This window comes from Theropithecus gelada, chromosome 13, assembly GCF_003255815.1.
Source record: "Theropithecus gelada isolate Dixy chromosome 13, Tgel_1.0, whole genome shotgun sequence".
NCBI classification, from domain to species: domain Eukaryota; kingdom Metazoa; phylum Chordata; class Mammalia; order Primates; family Cercopithecidae; genus Theropithecus; species Theropithecus gelada.
In genome coordinates this window covers 35536230-35548995 of record NC_037681.1, presented here as the reverse complement: position 1 = coordinate 35548995, position 12766 = coordinate 35536230, and the positions used below count along the sequence as shown (strand labels likewise).

Below are 12766 nucleotides of genomic sequence, written 5' to 3'. Positions count from 1 at the left end.
TGAGGGTTGGAATGAAAAACTAGGATTGTATGACTTTTGCTATGCAAAATACATGTTTATACTTCACTTTGTTACTGAGGAAGCCTCTGTACGGTCCTACCTAATAGCCATTAAATTGTGAGGGCTCTTATATACAGCATTGAGACCCGTTTATAACACTGTTGACAACAATTCAAACTTAATTTGCTTTCCACTCACTCCTAAGATATCAGCAAGCTTTCTCATTTTTATCTTTTAAGTTGAGGCCAGGGAATGTATCCTTAGCGGTTAGTAGATTTGGAAAAGCCCTATTTTTTATTTCATTTTGTTTGGTGTTGTATCTTTGTTTTGTTTTTGCCATAACTGATCATTTATAAAGCAATTTTATGGTTTAATAAAGGAAGGATAAGTCACCAAATACAGACTCATCTGTTGAACAGACATGCCAATTTCCTGCAGTTCTTGTGTATGTTTCTTTCTTTAAACAAACAAACAGAAACCTCCAATTATGAAAACAATGCATGTTAAACCAAGAAAAGTACCAAAAGGCAGACGGAAGTGATCATCACCAACAGATCTGTCATCCAAATGTAAACATTTTATTAAATATATATGTAGCCATTTTTCTGCTGCATGCTTTATACAAATTATGTCACATCATGCACAGGGTTTTTTCCCCTCAAATTGTATCCTCCTTATTCATCTTTATTTTTACATCATGATTTAGTTTGTTTTCTGCATTTTGTTTGTATAAGCATTTTCCTCTGTGAAGTTTGTTCTGATTGCATTCATTTTCATCTTCCTTTTCAAATTTTAGGTTTTTATTGAGATAATTATAGACTCATATCCAGTTGTAAGAAATAATACAGAGAGATTTCTTGTGCACTTTGCCTAGTTTCCCCTAATGGTAACATTTTACAAAACTACAGCATAATATCCAGCCAGGATATTGACATCGATACAATTTGCTGGTTCTATTCAGAATTTTCGAGTTTTACTTGTACTCATTTGTGTGTGCTTGTGTGTATTTAGTGCTATACAGTTTTATACCTGTATAGGTTCATATATCCAGCACCATAGTCAAGATGTTAGCAAATCCATGTGGCTTTGCAGCAACTCGGTTCTTGCTTTCTTGAAGTAAAGAACTCATCCAAAGGGCATACAGCAGAGAGAGCCTGAGGCAAATTTTTGAGCATGAGAGCTTATTAACAAGTTTTAGAGCAAGAATGAAAGGAAGTAAAGTACACTTGGAAGAAGGCCAAGCAGGCAACTTGAGAGATTCAAGTGCCCTGTTTGACCTTTGACTTGGAGATTTACACGTTGGCGTGCTTCTGGGGTTTTGTGTCTCCCCTCCTTTGATTTTTCCTTGGCATGAGCTGTCCACATGCTCCATGGCATGCCAGCCCTTAGAAGGGGCTGTGTGCACAGTGTGTTTACTAGAATTGTACGCATCCTCACTTGAGCCATTCTTTTCTTACCAGTGTAGTGTTCCTAGAGGATGTTCATATACCAGTTAAACTCCACCATTTTGCCTCTTAGTGTGCATGCTGGAGCCCACTCACTCAACTCCTGAGATCCAATCAGGAAGCTAGGGATCACCAGCTTCAGGAGTTTTCTTTTGGGAGACTGCCTTTCCCTCATCTCTACTGCAACCAATTATTATTTTAGAGAGACAGTTTAACAACCACTTGACCATCACCCAGTGGTCACCTAACGTTCCTGGTGTCAAGGGAGCAGGGTCTGTTTTCTCTCCTACTCTGCTCATGTCTGCCTAGCTGCCCACTCTAACAAAGATACTGAGTAGTTCCAACAGCCCAAGGATCCCTTTTTTAATCACATCCACCCCATTCCTAACCCCTGACAACCATTAATCTTTCCTTCATTTCTAAAATGTCATATCAAAAATTTTACATAAATGGAATCAGACAGTATGTATGTAACCTTTTGTGAATGACTTTGTTTACCCAGCAAGAGAGGGCAGGGTGGAACTCTTCCTTTTTATCAGGAACCCATTCCCAGTAAAACTAACGCAGGTCCTAGCTGAGCCTTAATTCATTCAGAGCATCACTCTCGTGACCTAATCACCTCTTAAATATCTCACCTCTTAATCCTATCACAGTGGCAATTAAATTTCAACACGAATTTTGGAAGGGACATTCAAACCATAGCAGATTGAATACATGTAAATCATTTATTTTCTTTGGAGCTATTATAATTAATACATGTTTATTTTTGGTTTTCACATATTTATTGTTAGTATATAACAATGTGATTGATTTTTGTATGTTGATCTTCTATCCTGTGACATTCCTGACTCGTTTCTTAGTTTTAGGGTTTGTTTTATTGTGTGTGATTTCTTGGAATTTTCTATATAGACAATTAATCTGCAGATAGAGTTTTATTTTTTTCTTTCTAATTTATGTGTCTGTTATTTCTTTTTCTTGCATTATTGTAGTGGCTAGATTGTTCAGTATGGTGCTGAACAAGAGTGGTAGGAGTGGATATCCTATCCTGGGCATGTAATATGGAAATCTCACCTCCATATTTGGGTCAGTCCCTTTACCTTCCCCACTTTTAAATATTATCGTCTTGAATATCACATGGTGTACAGTTTTTGTTCTGATCATCAAGTATGATTTAGAACATGTATATGGAAAAGAATAGTCTATTGTATTTACCCATATTTTTGCCCTTTTTGGTCTTCCTTCTGATACTTAATAGTTCCTTCTTTCATCGTTTTCTGTTTGAAGAACTTTCTTTAGCCAGTATTTAAGATGAGGGCTATTAGTGTGGCAGGTTCTTTTAATCTGTGTTTGTCTGAGAGTGTTTTCATTTTCTTTTTTTCCTGAAGAATAGCTTTGCCAGATAAAGAATTTGTAGTTAACAGTTCTTTTCTTTCAACATTTGAAAAAAATGGGACACTTCCTTCTGGCCTCCATGGTTTTAGATAATAAATCCATTATTATTCACATGAGTATCCTCCTACAAGTAATGTTGTTCTATCTGCTTTCAAAATTTTTCCTTTTCTACCTACTTTTCAAGTTTCAAATTATGGTGTAACTTGACATGAATTTCTTTGTGTTTGTCCTGTTTGGGAATAATTTAGCTTCTTGAATCTGTAGGTTTGTGTCTTCTACCGAATTTTGGAAGTTTTTAGATATGTCTTACAATATCTTTTAGCTTCACCCTCTTTCTCCTTTTCTTCTGGGATTCTAAGTGCAAGTGAGCCTACTTGAGCTCTATTCTGTTTCTACCTCCAGAATTGCGAAATACTAGGTCTGGGTAGGCTTCTTACTTTTTATTTATTTATTCATTTGTTTGTTTTGGCTGGGGAGACAGAAGACATCCGAATACCATGTTCTTCAGGCTTGCAACTCCAGGCTAGTGTACTTTCTTTTAACCACTCCTCAGAATTTTCCCTTCACTGTCTCTTTTATGACTCCTACAGTTTATAGTTGTGCTTTGCAGAGGAGCAGAGAGAAATGGATAAGCCATGTTGTTCAAACTGGGAGCCCTTTACATATGTTTACCTTTTATTTTTCTTTACACAAAAATTCATTTTGAATTTTTGAATTTGTGGACACAAATCTTAGATTCGCACTTGTTAGATATCAAAGTATATCATGATTATCCAACCAAGTATATTCTTTACTATGTTTTTAAAAATATATGCGCAAGTCTATTTTTAGGCCCATTTTCTTCTCAAAAATTCAAAATTCACCAGAATTTATTTCCAAAAGTCTTAGAGTACGTAATAAAGAAGATAATATTAACATTCATTTTTTAAATATTTTAATATGTGGGCACAATCTTAGATTAGCACTTGTTATATTTTAAGGTATATAACAATTATCAAACCAAGTATATTCTTTATCATGTTTTTAAAATACGTGCTGAAGTCCATTTTTAGGCCAATTTTCTTCTCTCATAGAAGGTAAAACTTGCAGCTACAGTGGTAGCAAATTTAAAATTGCTTTCTTAAGAGCTGAGTAGCTTGACTTGAAACGCTTTTTGATATGATGGAGTATGCAAGCATGTACGCACAAAATGGATAATTATGTAAGTTACCGTATTTTTCACATTTTTAGTTAAAATATGGGGGTTAAGGCTCTGAAAAGTAAGTTGCTAAAAATTGAAATGATTAATGGACATTAGAAGAAAACATTTTCTGACAAAGACATGCTCTTAAAAAGACCATGTACATGTGAGAAAGGTGCTATACAAAAAAAATTTATCAAATGCATTTTAAACATGGAAACTATTATTTGCACACTATTATAAAAACAAATATAAAGGTTTAACTCATAGTTTCTGTCTCTTTTCTTCCCTTATGATACAGTTTATTTCCTCAAAATGTAGATTACAGTTTCTGAAAAGGAATAAATTTAGACGATATTGAAAACATGATTCTTTTATTGTTAATCTCTTCCTTTTCATACAGTGCATCACATACAGAAAATAAACCATATAAAGTGTGTATTTCATAAAAAGGAGAAACTACTTGTTATTAATTATACTGCACTTAATTATAGTAGTTGGAATACTGACACTGCTAGGAACATTGGAAACATTTCATACAATGGATTTTAAATACTTCTTAAGCACAAACCTTTCCTGCAAATAAACTCTCATGTAGACACTGAGATTATCCTGCAGGAAGAAAAGGCTATCAAAACTTCTGAGATTTCAACATTTTTGGAACCCGTTCTTCAGATAGGATGCCCAAACAGAGGGACTTTAGTGAAATCACTTAACAGTCACAAAGTATCATTTATATAGATGTAATGTTAACAAACGTGCCATCTTTTGTCCTGTTTTTTAATTTAATAGTGATTTTTCTTTTGACAATATCATTTTCTTTTTAAATCTTACATTAATCCTAATAATGAAACCAGCCACAAATTTACGGCAACTCCATTTGTATTTAATGTAATTTATACTAAATTATTTTATAAGTGACAAATTGTCTTCCTTCACTCATTCATTCATACGTATGTCCATTCACTAGTTAATTCACTCAATAAATACTTACTGTGCATATACTCTATAGCAAGTATTATTTAAGGAGTTGGGATAGACCAGTGAACAACAACAAAAAAAAACAACTTCTTTCAAGGAGCTGACATTTCTTATGGAAGAAGAAAGGCAATAAGTAAATATATAGCATGTCACATAGTTGTGAGTGCTAAGAAGGAAAATGAAACAGTGTGAAGGAGATGGACAGGTATGCAGCAATGCTCCTGTAGGTAAGGCAGTTAAACAAGGCCTTGACTGACAGGTGACATTTGAGAAACTTGAAAGGAGGGAGTGAGTCACTCAGATATCTGGCAGAAGAGGGTATCTGGCAGAGGAAACAGATCAGAGTGCCTGAGATGGGAGTGTGCATGATTTTATGTATGCAAGGAACCTCAAAGAGACCCTGAGGCCGGAGACAGGTTGAAGGTGGTGAGGTTGGAGAGTTGCAGATGGATGGATGTCTTGGGTTTTTGTTTTTGGTTTTTTAAGTTTCTTTATAAATAGGCAAGGCAGCATTGCCAAACTCCCAACTCGAGGTCCAACCCTATTATCAAAAGCTTATCTAGCTTATTGAATCCTCTCGCTTCAGAACATCCTGATCTGATTATAGTTATATTTGGGCTCTGTCACCTGCTAGTCATGCCACCATAGTTGGCCTGGTTCCTCAATCTGTAAAGTGAGATTGCTAATACCTGTGCTGTCCTCCACACAAAACTGCTGTAAGGGTAAACTGACTGACGGTATTATGAAATTGTTTCAAAAAAACTACAAAATGGCTGTGGGCTATTCTTCCATAGAAAAATGACATGGGCTTTTAAGGCAGGTTTTGAAGGATCTGATGGGTCACTGTGTGAACAAGGCTTCCCATAGCAATTAGAGATAATTTCATAGTACATAGCAACTTTTGTAAAATGCAGAATTCATGGCGTGACTTTTTCCGATGGCTTCTTGGGATCAGAGCCAGAATGACCATTAAAGTAAATGTTTTGGAAATATGCATTAGTGCAGACAATTTAGCATATATACAGGTAACCATTCCTTCTCATTATCCTTTCAATGTATCATCATCTGAATGTCTGTGTACCCAAATCATTATGAACTCATCATCATGAATGTCTGTGTACCTAAATATAAAGAATCTATGCTGAGGCTAGAAAATGAGAGAACCAGACTTTGGCTTATTTTTATGCCTAAAACTGTTTTTTAACCTAAAATAGCGTACATTTTCAACCACAGAGACATTGGAGATGTGATTTGTTTTAGGACTGCCTCAGTGTAAAAGAAAAACCATTTAGTTATTCAATGAAAGGAAAAATGGGTGTTTTGTATTTGGCAGAGACTACTTTTGCATTAGAAATGGAGGTATCAATAAAGGATATTTTATTCTATTTTGATTTATAGCAAAAAAGTTCTATGACAGATATACTTTAGTAAAATCTTTCATTTCAAATTAGAGACATTTTCTAGACAACATGAAAATTAGGATTTTATTTCTAATGAAAATTAGGATTTCATTTGGGATAACTTAAACTTTAAAAAATTCACTTAATGTTGAGGATGGTGAAATACTGCAATTTCAAATAAAGCAATTCAGTCTCTTAACGTATGTTAAATGCCAACAAGCCAGTTCTGTGGAAGTCTGCTTGTTTGAATTTATTTTGTTAAAGTTAATTAGAACCTTCCTCTGATTGTAGTACTAAACAATTTTTAACATAATTATCTGAAATTGAGTAAGGCTTAGAGCTTTTGAGATGGTTGTTTTTCTGATGTTGTTGAATCTTAACACATTGTAAAAAATTTTCCAAAAAAAGTTTAATTAAAATAAAGTAGAATTCTTCTGTAAACCAATTCAGTAGCCTTTGCCACCAGCTTTAAGTGTGTATTTCTTCTTCCAGGTGGACATAGCTGACATTGAGAATGAAGAGAACCGCTACCGTCTATTCATGGAACTCCTGGAATCTAGTCACCATGAGGCTGAATTTCAGCACTTGCTTTTACTTTTGCAAGCTTGGCCACCTATGAAAAGTGAATATGTGTAAGTATTAACATCAAATTAGCCTAATTAGAGTTCTTTTGTTTGGACTTTAGCCCTAAAAATGTTGCACCTTCAAAAGAATCAATGAAATAATAATTATATGTGTGTGCGTAGTCAGTATTTGCCTTTAGAGGAATTTAAAATTGTTTTTGAAATATCACAGTGTCTTTCCGTTTCTCCTTGCCCCTAAACCCTAATATTTTATTCAAAAGTAGCAGACAGTGCTTGATAATATCTGATTTATGAGGTCAACAAAAACAATGTAGTTTCAGTATTTTCGCCAGGAAATTTCTTGACTGTCTTAACACAGCTTACAGTGCCAACTTGAGAATCCAAAAGGAATAAATGAATAATTCCTACTTATTGAGAACACAATGTTATGTGCAATTTACATATATTATCAGTCACTCACACAACACACCTACAAGGGAAGGTGATGTTATCTGATTTTATACATGAAGGAAATTGAGGCTCAGAAGTTAAACAACTTCAGGCTTCACATGGCTAATAAGTGGAGGAGACAGAATTCTAACCAACTGCTGGCTACCTTCACAGCCCATGTTGTTTCCTCTGTCACGCTGAGTTGCAGCTGCCACCCATACCTGCGTGGAGTACTTATTCAGTCCTTGTGGTATTAGCCACGGAACGTACCCCTTTCCTTTGGAAGAAGTGACCAGATTTCCTCTGAGTGCATGGGCTGGCTCTCATGAGCTGTGGCTTCTCATTGGCAAAATGGTATGAGCACCAATGCCCTTGCCACAAGCGCCTGTTTGGCCCAGGACTGATCTTGCTCTCCCCACGCTCAGCTGACATACTCTCCCCCAGGCCAGTGAACATCTCCACATGTCTGAGGTTAAAGAAGGATGCTTTTCTCAAAATGAAGTCCTATAACCTGTGAGCAGTTAGGACTGCCAGCAAATATCTGGAAAAGGTTCCACGAGACTGTTTGGAATTTCCAAAGCAAACCAAGGACAATGGTGCTTTCATTTTGTGGTATTTTTTTAACCAAGTATTTTCAGCAAAAAAAGAAATGTTTCTTAGATCTCTTACCTTTGTGGCAGCGATGACATGCTGACTTGTTTTTAAGAACAGGTTCTTACCTTCACTGTTTGAAATCCACAGTGCAGGCTCTCACATCATAACACCGTTAGTTCACAGTGCACTTGTGTTAGCCACCAGTGGTCTTCGTGTGTGTGCCTTCAGAGCTCGGGGTGCTTGTTCAGAGCAGGGTCCTGGGTCCTGTGCTCAACTTGCGGAGTCCAGCTCTCCGTACTGGGACCTGGGAATCTGTTCTGAACAAACTCCTGGGTGAGACTTATGTGACACAGGTGTGGAACCCACTGATGAGATTGCCACTAATGCCATACTTTTGTAAGGAAATGAATTATTAGAATCGAATTGTAGAGTTCGTCATACCCTCATTTCCCAATTCAAAATATGACGCCTCTAGGAGATTAACTTTAGTTTACAGTTTCTTTTACTTTTAGAACACTGACCATTTAAAGTCATTCATTTATTCACAAGAATCAAAATCAGCTTGACTTAAAACATTTATTGCATTTAAAACATTTAGTGCGTTTGTAAACCAAAAGTCTTAACTTTTAAAGTTATATTCTTTTGTAGCCACATATGAAATGGAATTTGTAAATTGCTAACCTGAGTTTTATAAAACTGCTTTATTAAATCATTAGAATCAGAACAAAGCATTTCCCAGTCTGCTCACCCCTTCCCCTCCTATCATTCATGTCTCCTCTGCCTAAGAGATAACAAGGGCATAAGTCAAATATTCTGGAGAATGTGTGATGGGATGCTTTACAAACAGGTTCTCAGAAGTACTTTTGAATATTTTTTTTCTTTTAGACAATCCAATTGAATAAATAAATCACCAAAAAAGGAGTGGGGGTGGAAGAAAGGGAGGATAGCGTGACAATGATGGCATGTTGCCCATCAACACAAAAAGGTTACAACTTAAGAAATTCGTTGGATCCACATGACTGTAATTTACTAGTGCCAACTTTGGTTTTTTAGCTTTAGTTCCTTGTAGGAAAATGCATGAAAAAATACTAGGTTTGTACTTAAGGAGGATTCATTGTTTTCATCCAGTGTATCACTGCTGGCTGGTGAAAAACATATCTTGATAATTTGTTACCAAAGCCTTGTTGCCCATTGGTTCACCATGCTGGGCAAGCAGCATTTCTCCTACAATGAGAAAAACTGTAGAGAAGAACCCAGGAGAGCTGAGTTCAGACTTTGCAAGAGGAGAAAAGAGGGGAAGTCCTTGAGTGTAGGAAGACTCCTCAGCACACCAGACACTCTCACAGAACTGTGTGTACCTTGAAGTAAGCAGCGTTCTTTGTTCTCACAGGTTGTCAGTTTGAGCTGAGACACAAAGGCTTTGCCAAGGGCTGGTCCCCTTGTTACTGTTGCACTTGAAATTCTTTTCAGGGCCTGAGGAATAAAATTCTTTCAAGGGCAAGACTATCCCTGGTTGTTCAATGTCTAGAATGTAGTGCTGTGCTAATGAACCAACAGACTCTTCATAAATAGTAATTTTTTCTTAATGTAAGTAAAATCAGTACACTGCTCCTGGGGCCATGAAATGAATTTACCATTAACTTGTCAATGGAAATGTAAATTGTGATGTTTCTATGAAACACAGGGTAGTGTCAGTAAAGACAAGGGAAAGAAAAGGCAAACTTGTGTGTGCTTTTATGTTTCCAATACCGGGAAACAATATGAAGCCCAAAGTGTGATCTTCATACTACTTGCCTGTGGCTTCCTCAACCTATGCTCCCCAGCTGACCTCTGCTATGCAGTACCCTGATTGTAACTTAGTCCTGCCCTGACCCCATTACAATAACAATGATAATAATAATAATATCAGCAAGAGGCAGTATTTATGTAGTAAATAGTAATGTGTGCTTGCTATTAACACTGATTCTTCATAACTACATAGATCATTCATTAAAGCAACTCTTCAAGGAAAAAAGACATTAAATAGCTTTACACAATGAAAAAACTGAGACCCAGAAGGGTGTGGCTTCCCCAGAACCATACAACTAGGCAAAAGTACTGAATAACTTCTCTGAGGATCCAAGTAGCCAGAATCTGAGCCCGAGTCTGTCTGGCTTCACAAAGCCTGTGCTGTTTCAATGCCACTTACTACCCCTGTGTTGCTGGGCTGCTTGGTGATACCACAGGAAGCTGCTTTTTCTCCTTAAGGTGTTGTCTTTTCTACAAGGTTGACTTGAAGCAGCACGTCATCTAGATTCTGATTGTAATTTACCATAAGCATTTCACTTGTTTTAAAATTTCTCACAATTATGATAGCTTTAGTCATTTCCAATGCCTTGTATTTTTCTCCATAAACACCAGCATAACCAATAATCCATGGGTGAGACTAGCTACAGTGATGCTAACCAGATGTACGATGGAGAACAAGGAAGAACTGGGGAATGAAGTTTTGAAAATGTGTCGCTCTTTGTATAACACCAAGCAGATGCTGCCTGTAGAGGTGAGTGGATATTCTGAGTGCTTTCCTAAGGAGTAGCCCTTTGCTTATCAGAACTCTTTATTATAAGCAATCCCAGTGACTGGACTTGAGGAACATTTCGCTTAAGTAATTACTGGTAAAGGCCATAATTTCTGATGGATCAGATGAAGAAAAGCGATGCTGAAAGGATCCTCTGAGGCTGCTGTCTTTTCGTGGGAGCCAGCGTTTCCTGTACAAGTCCCAGAGTATAACCCAGTTTTCAGTTTCTTCTAGACGCCCTTTTTTGTCAAACTGAAGTTTCTGTTCCAAGTGGCCATGGTAGCTCATGCATTATCTGTCTGAACTAGGCCAGCTGGCATAGTAGTAGTAAACTTTAGCACGCTTCTCAGTAGGTAACCAACCACTTTGTTTACATGCTTTTTAACATCATTGTAACAAGATTGCATAACCACAAAATTTTTTCTCTGCAAAGTATGGTCAAAACTCAGGCACCTCCTTTTTGACCTTTGTTCTCTTGTTTGATCCCATGGTTTGACTGTCACAGAGACATTTTATATATATATACACACATATATATACACACACACAGAAACACATATGTGTATGTATATGTATGGAGAGAAAGAGGGAGAACGTTCTAAAGTAAGCACATGTTAATTTCAGCTCACTGCTATGGATCCCACCTCAGCAGTATGTTATTTGAATAATTTGCTGTCTTAAATTTAAGCATTTGGATAATGGCATTAAATTGATTTTGCATTCCTACTCTGTAGGAGATAAACTTGAAAATAAATTTGTAAATATGATCCTTTGAATCCTTATTGTAATCGCTCAAGGAAAATATTCTCGTGAATGCACATTTAATGAATTGTTTTCTGAATGAGGGCTTGGATTTTTTTTATTGAATTTTAAAATATTTTATCCATTTAAAGAAGTCTTCCAACTACCAGAATGACACAATTATTCTACAAAATAAAGTACCAACACCGAAAATTACCTCCCCTTACTCTAGTGCAGTGTGATTTGCGCTGTGGACCAAGGTCTGCTTGTATCAGCCACTTATGAACCTGTGATCTGCTCTGCTATACTGTGGGCACCTGGAGAGGGGAACCGTGGCTATATCATGTCTGTGTCACCCAGGGCTGGATTCAGCCCACTGCATAGTGTAGGGACGCGGTGCACTTCATTATCCCCACCAAAGTAAGCAACATGTAAATAACATGAGATTCACCTTCGCTTGAATATAAGCTAAGATCAAGCATTATTAGATCGGGACCAAAGACCAGCAGTGTTCTACTGTCAGTTCTGTCGAATCTAGGTAAGGAAAGCATTGTTTAAGGTCTCCTGTTACTGCCTAACAGGCAGGTAGTAATGGTGATAACTAACATTTGCTAATACTCTTGGGCTTTCATCTATATTGCCTCCTTTAACCTTCAGCACCTTCTCTAAGGAGATTCATTTATCTCCACTTGACAGCTGATGGATTGGAGGGTTTGAGGTCAAGGGTCTTGCTCCTGCTTCTTCAGGCAGTGAATGGTGGGTCTGATCTTTAAATCAAGTCTCTGTGCTTGAAAGCTTGAAAAAGGAATTCTTCCAGAGGAGCCATTCCTACTACATTTGGGAGACATATGAATTTTGAATGTCTCTTATGCAATCAAATAAGTGTTACTGTCAGTTTTCCCTTTTCAATACTTCCTTCAAGAATGGCCTGTAGAATTTAGCATCTAGATGTTTAAGACATAAGGTTGTTAGGATCTCTGTCTTTGTCTAAAGATGTTTATTTGTTCTTTAAAATACCCTTATTGGTTTGGTTTTACTATAACTTTTGCAAGGCAAGGAATGTAAGTTGGCCATGACATGGCCACTGCATGCTTGACCCTGACATCATCTCACCAGCTAGCTAATCAAGGCTCAGTAACAGTTATGTATGTCAGCCTTCCCCAAACCCCAGGCCGAGGACCAGTGTCAGTCCATGGCCTCTTAGGTACCAGACCGCACTGCAGGAAGTGAGTGGCTGGCGATGAGTGAAGCTTCATCTGTATTTACAGCCGCTCCCATCACTTACTACCATCTCAGTTCCACCTCTGGTCATATCAGTGGTGGCACAAGATTCTCATAGGAACACAAGCCGTATTGTGAACCGCACATGCGAGGGATCTGGGTCGTGCACTCCTTATTCCTTATGATGATCCGTCACTGTCTCCCATCAGCCCTCGATGGGACCATCTAGTTGCAGGAAAACA

General features: G+C 37.3%; 1 protein-coding gene across 2 annotated transcripts in view; it reads left to right on the top strand.

The window, feature by feature from the left end:
• Positions 1-12766, top strand: part of NBAS (neuroblastoma amplified sequence) — a 375829-nt gene that overhangs the window by 345488 nt on the left and 17575 nt on the right. For both annotated transcript variants that reach the window (XR_003115238.1, XM_025353552.1), the window contains 2 exons: positions 6891-7030; positions 10406-10544. Coding sequence is in view for 1 of the 2 variants with exons in the window: in XM_025353552.1 (XP_025209337.1) it covers positions 6891-7030; positions 10406-10544 (279 nt within the window). In the remaining variant the exon portion in view is untranslated. The remainder of the gene's footprint in view (positions 1-6890; positions 7031-10405; positions 10545-12766) is intronic.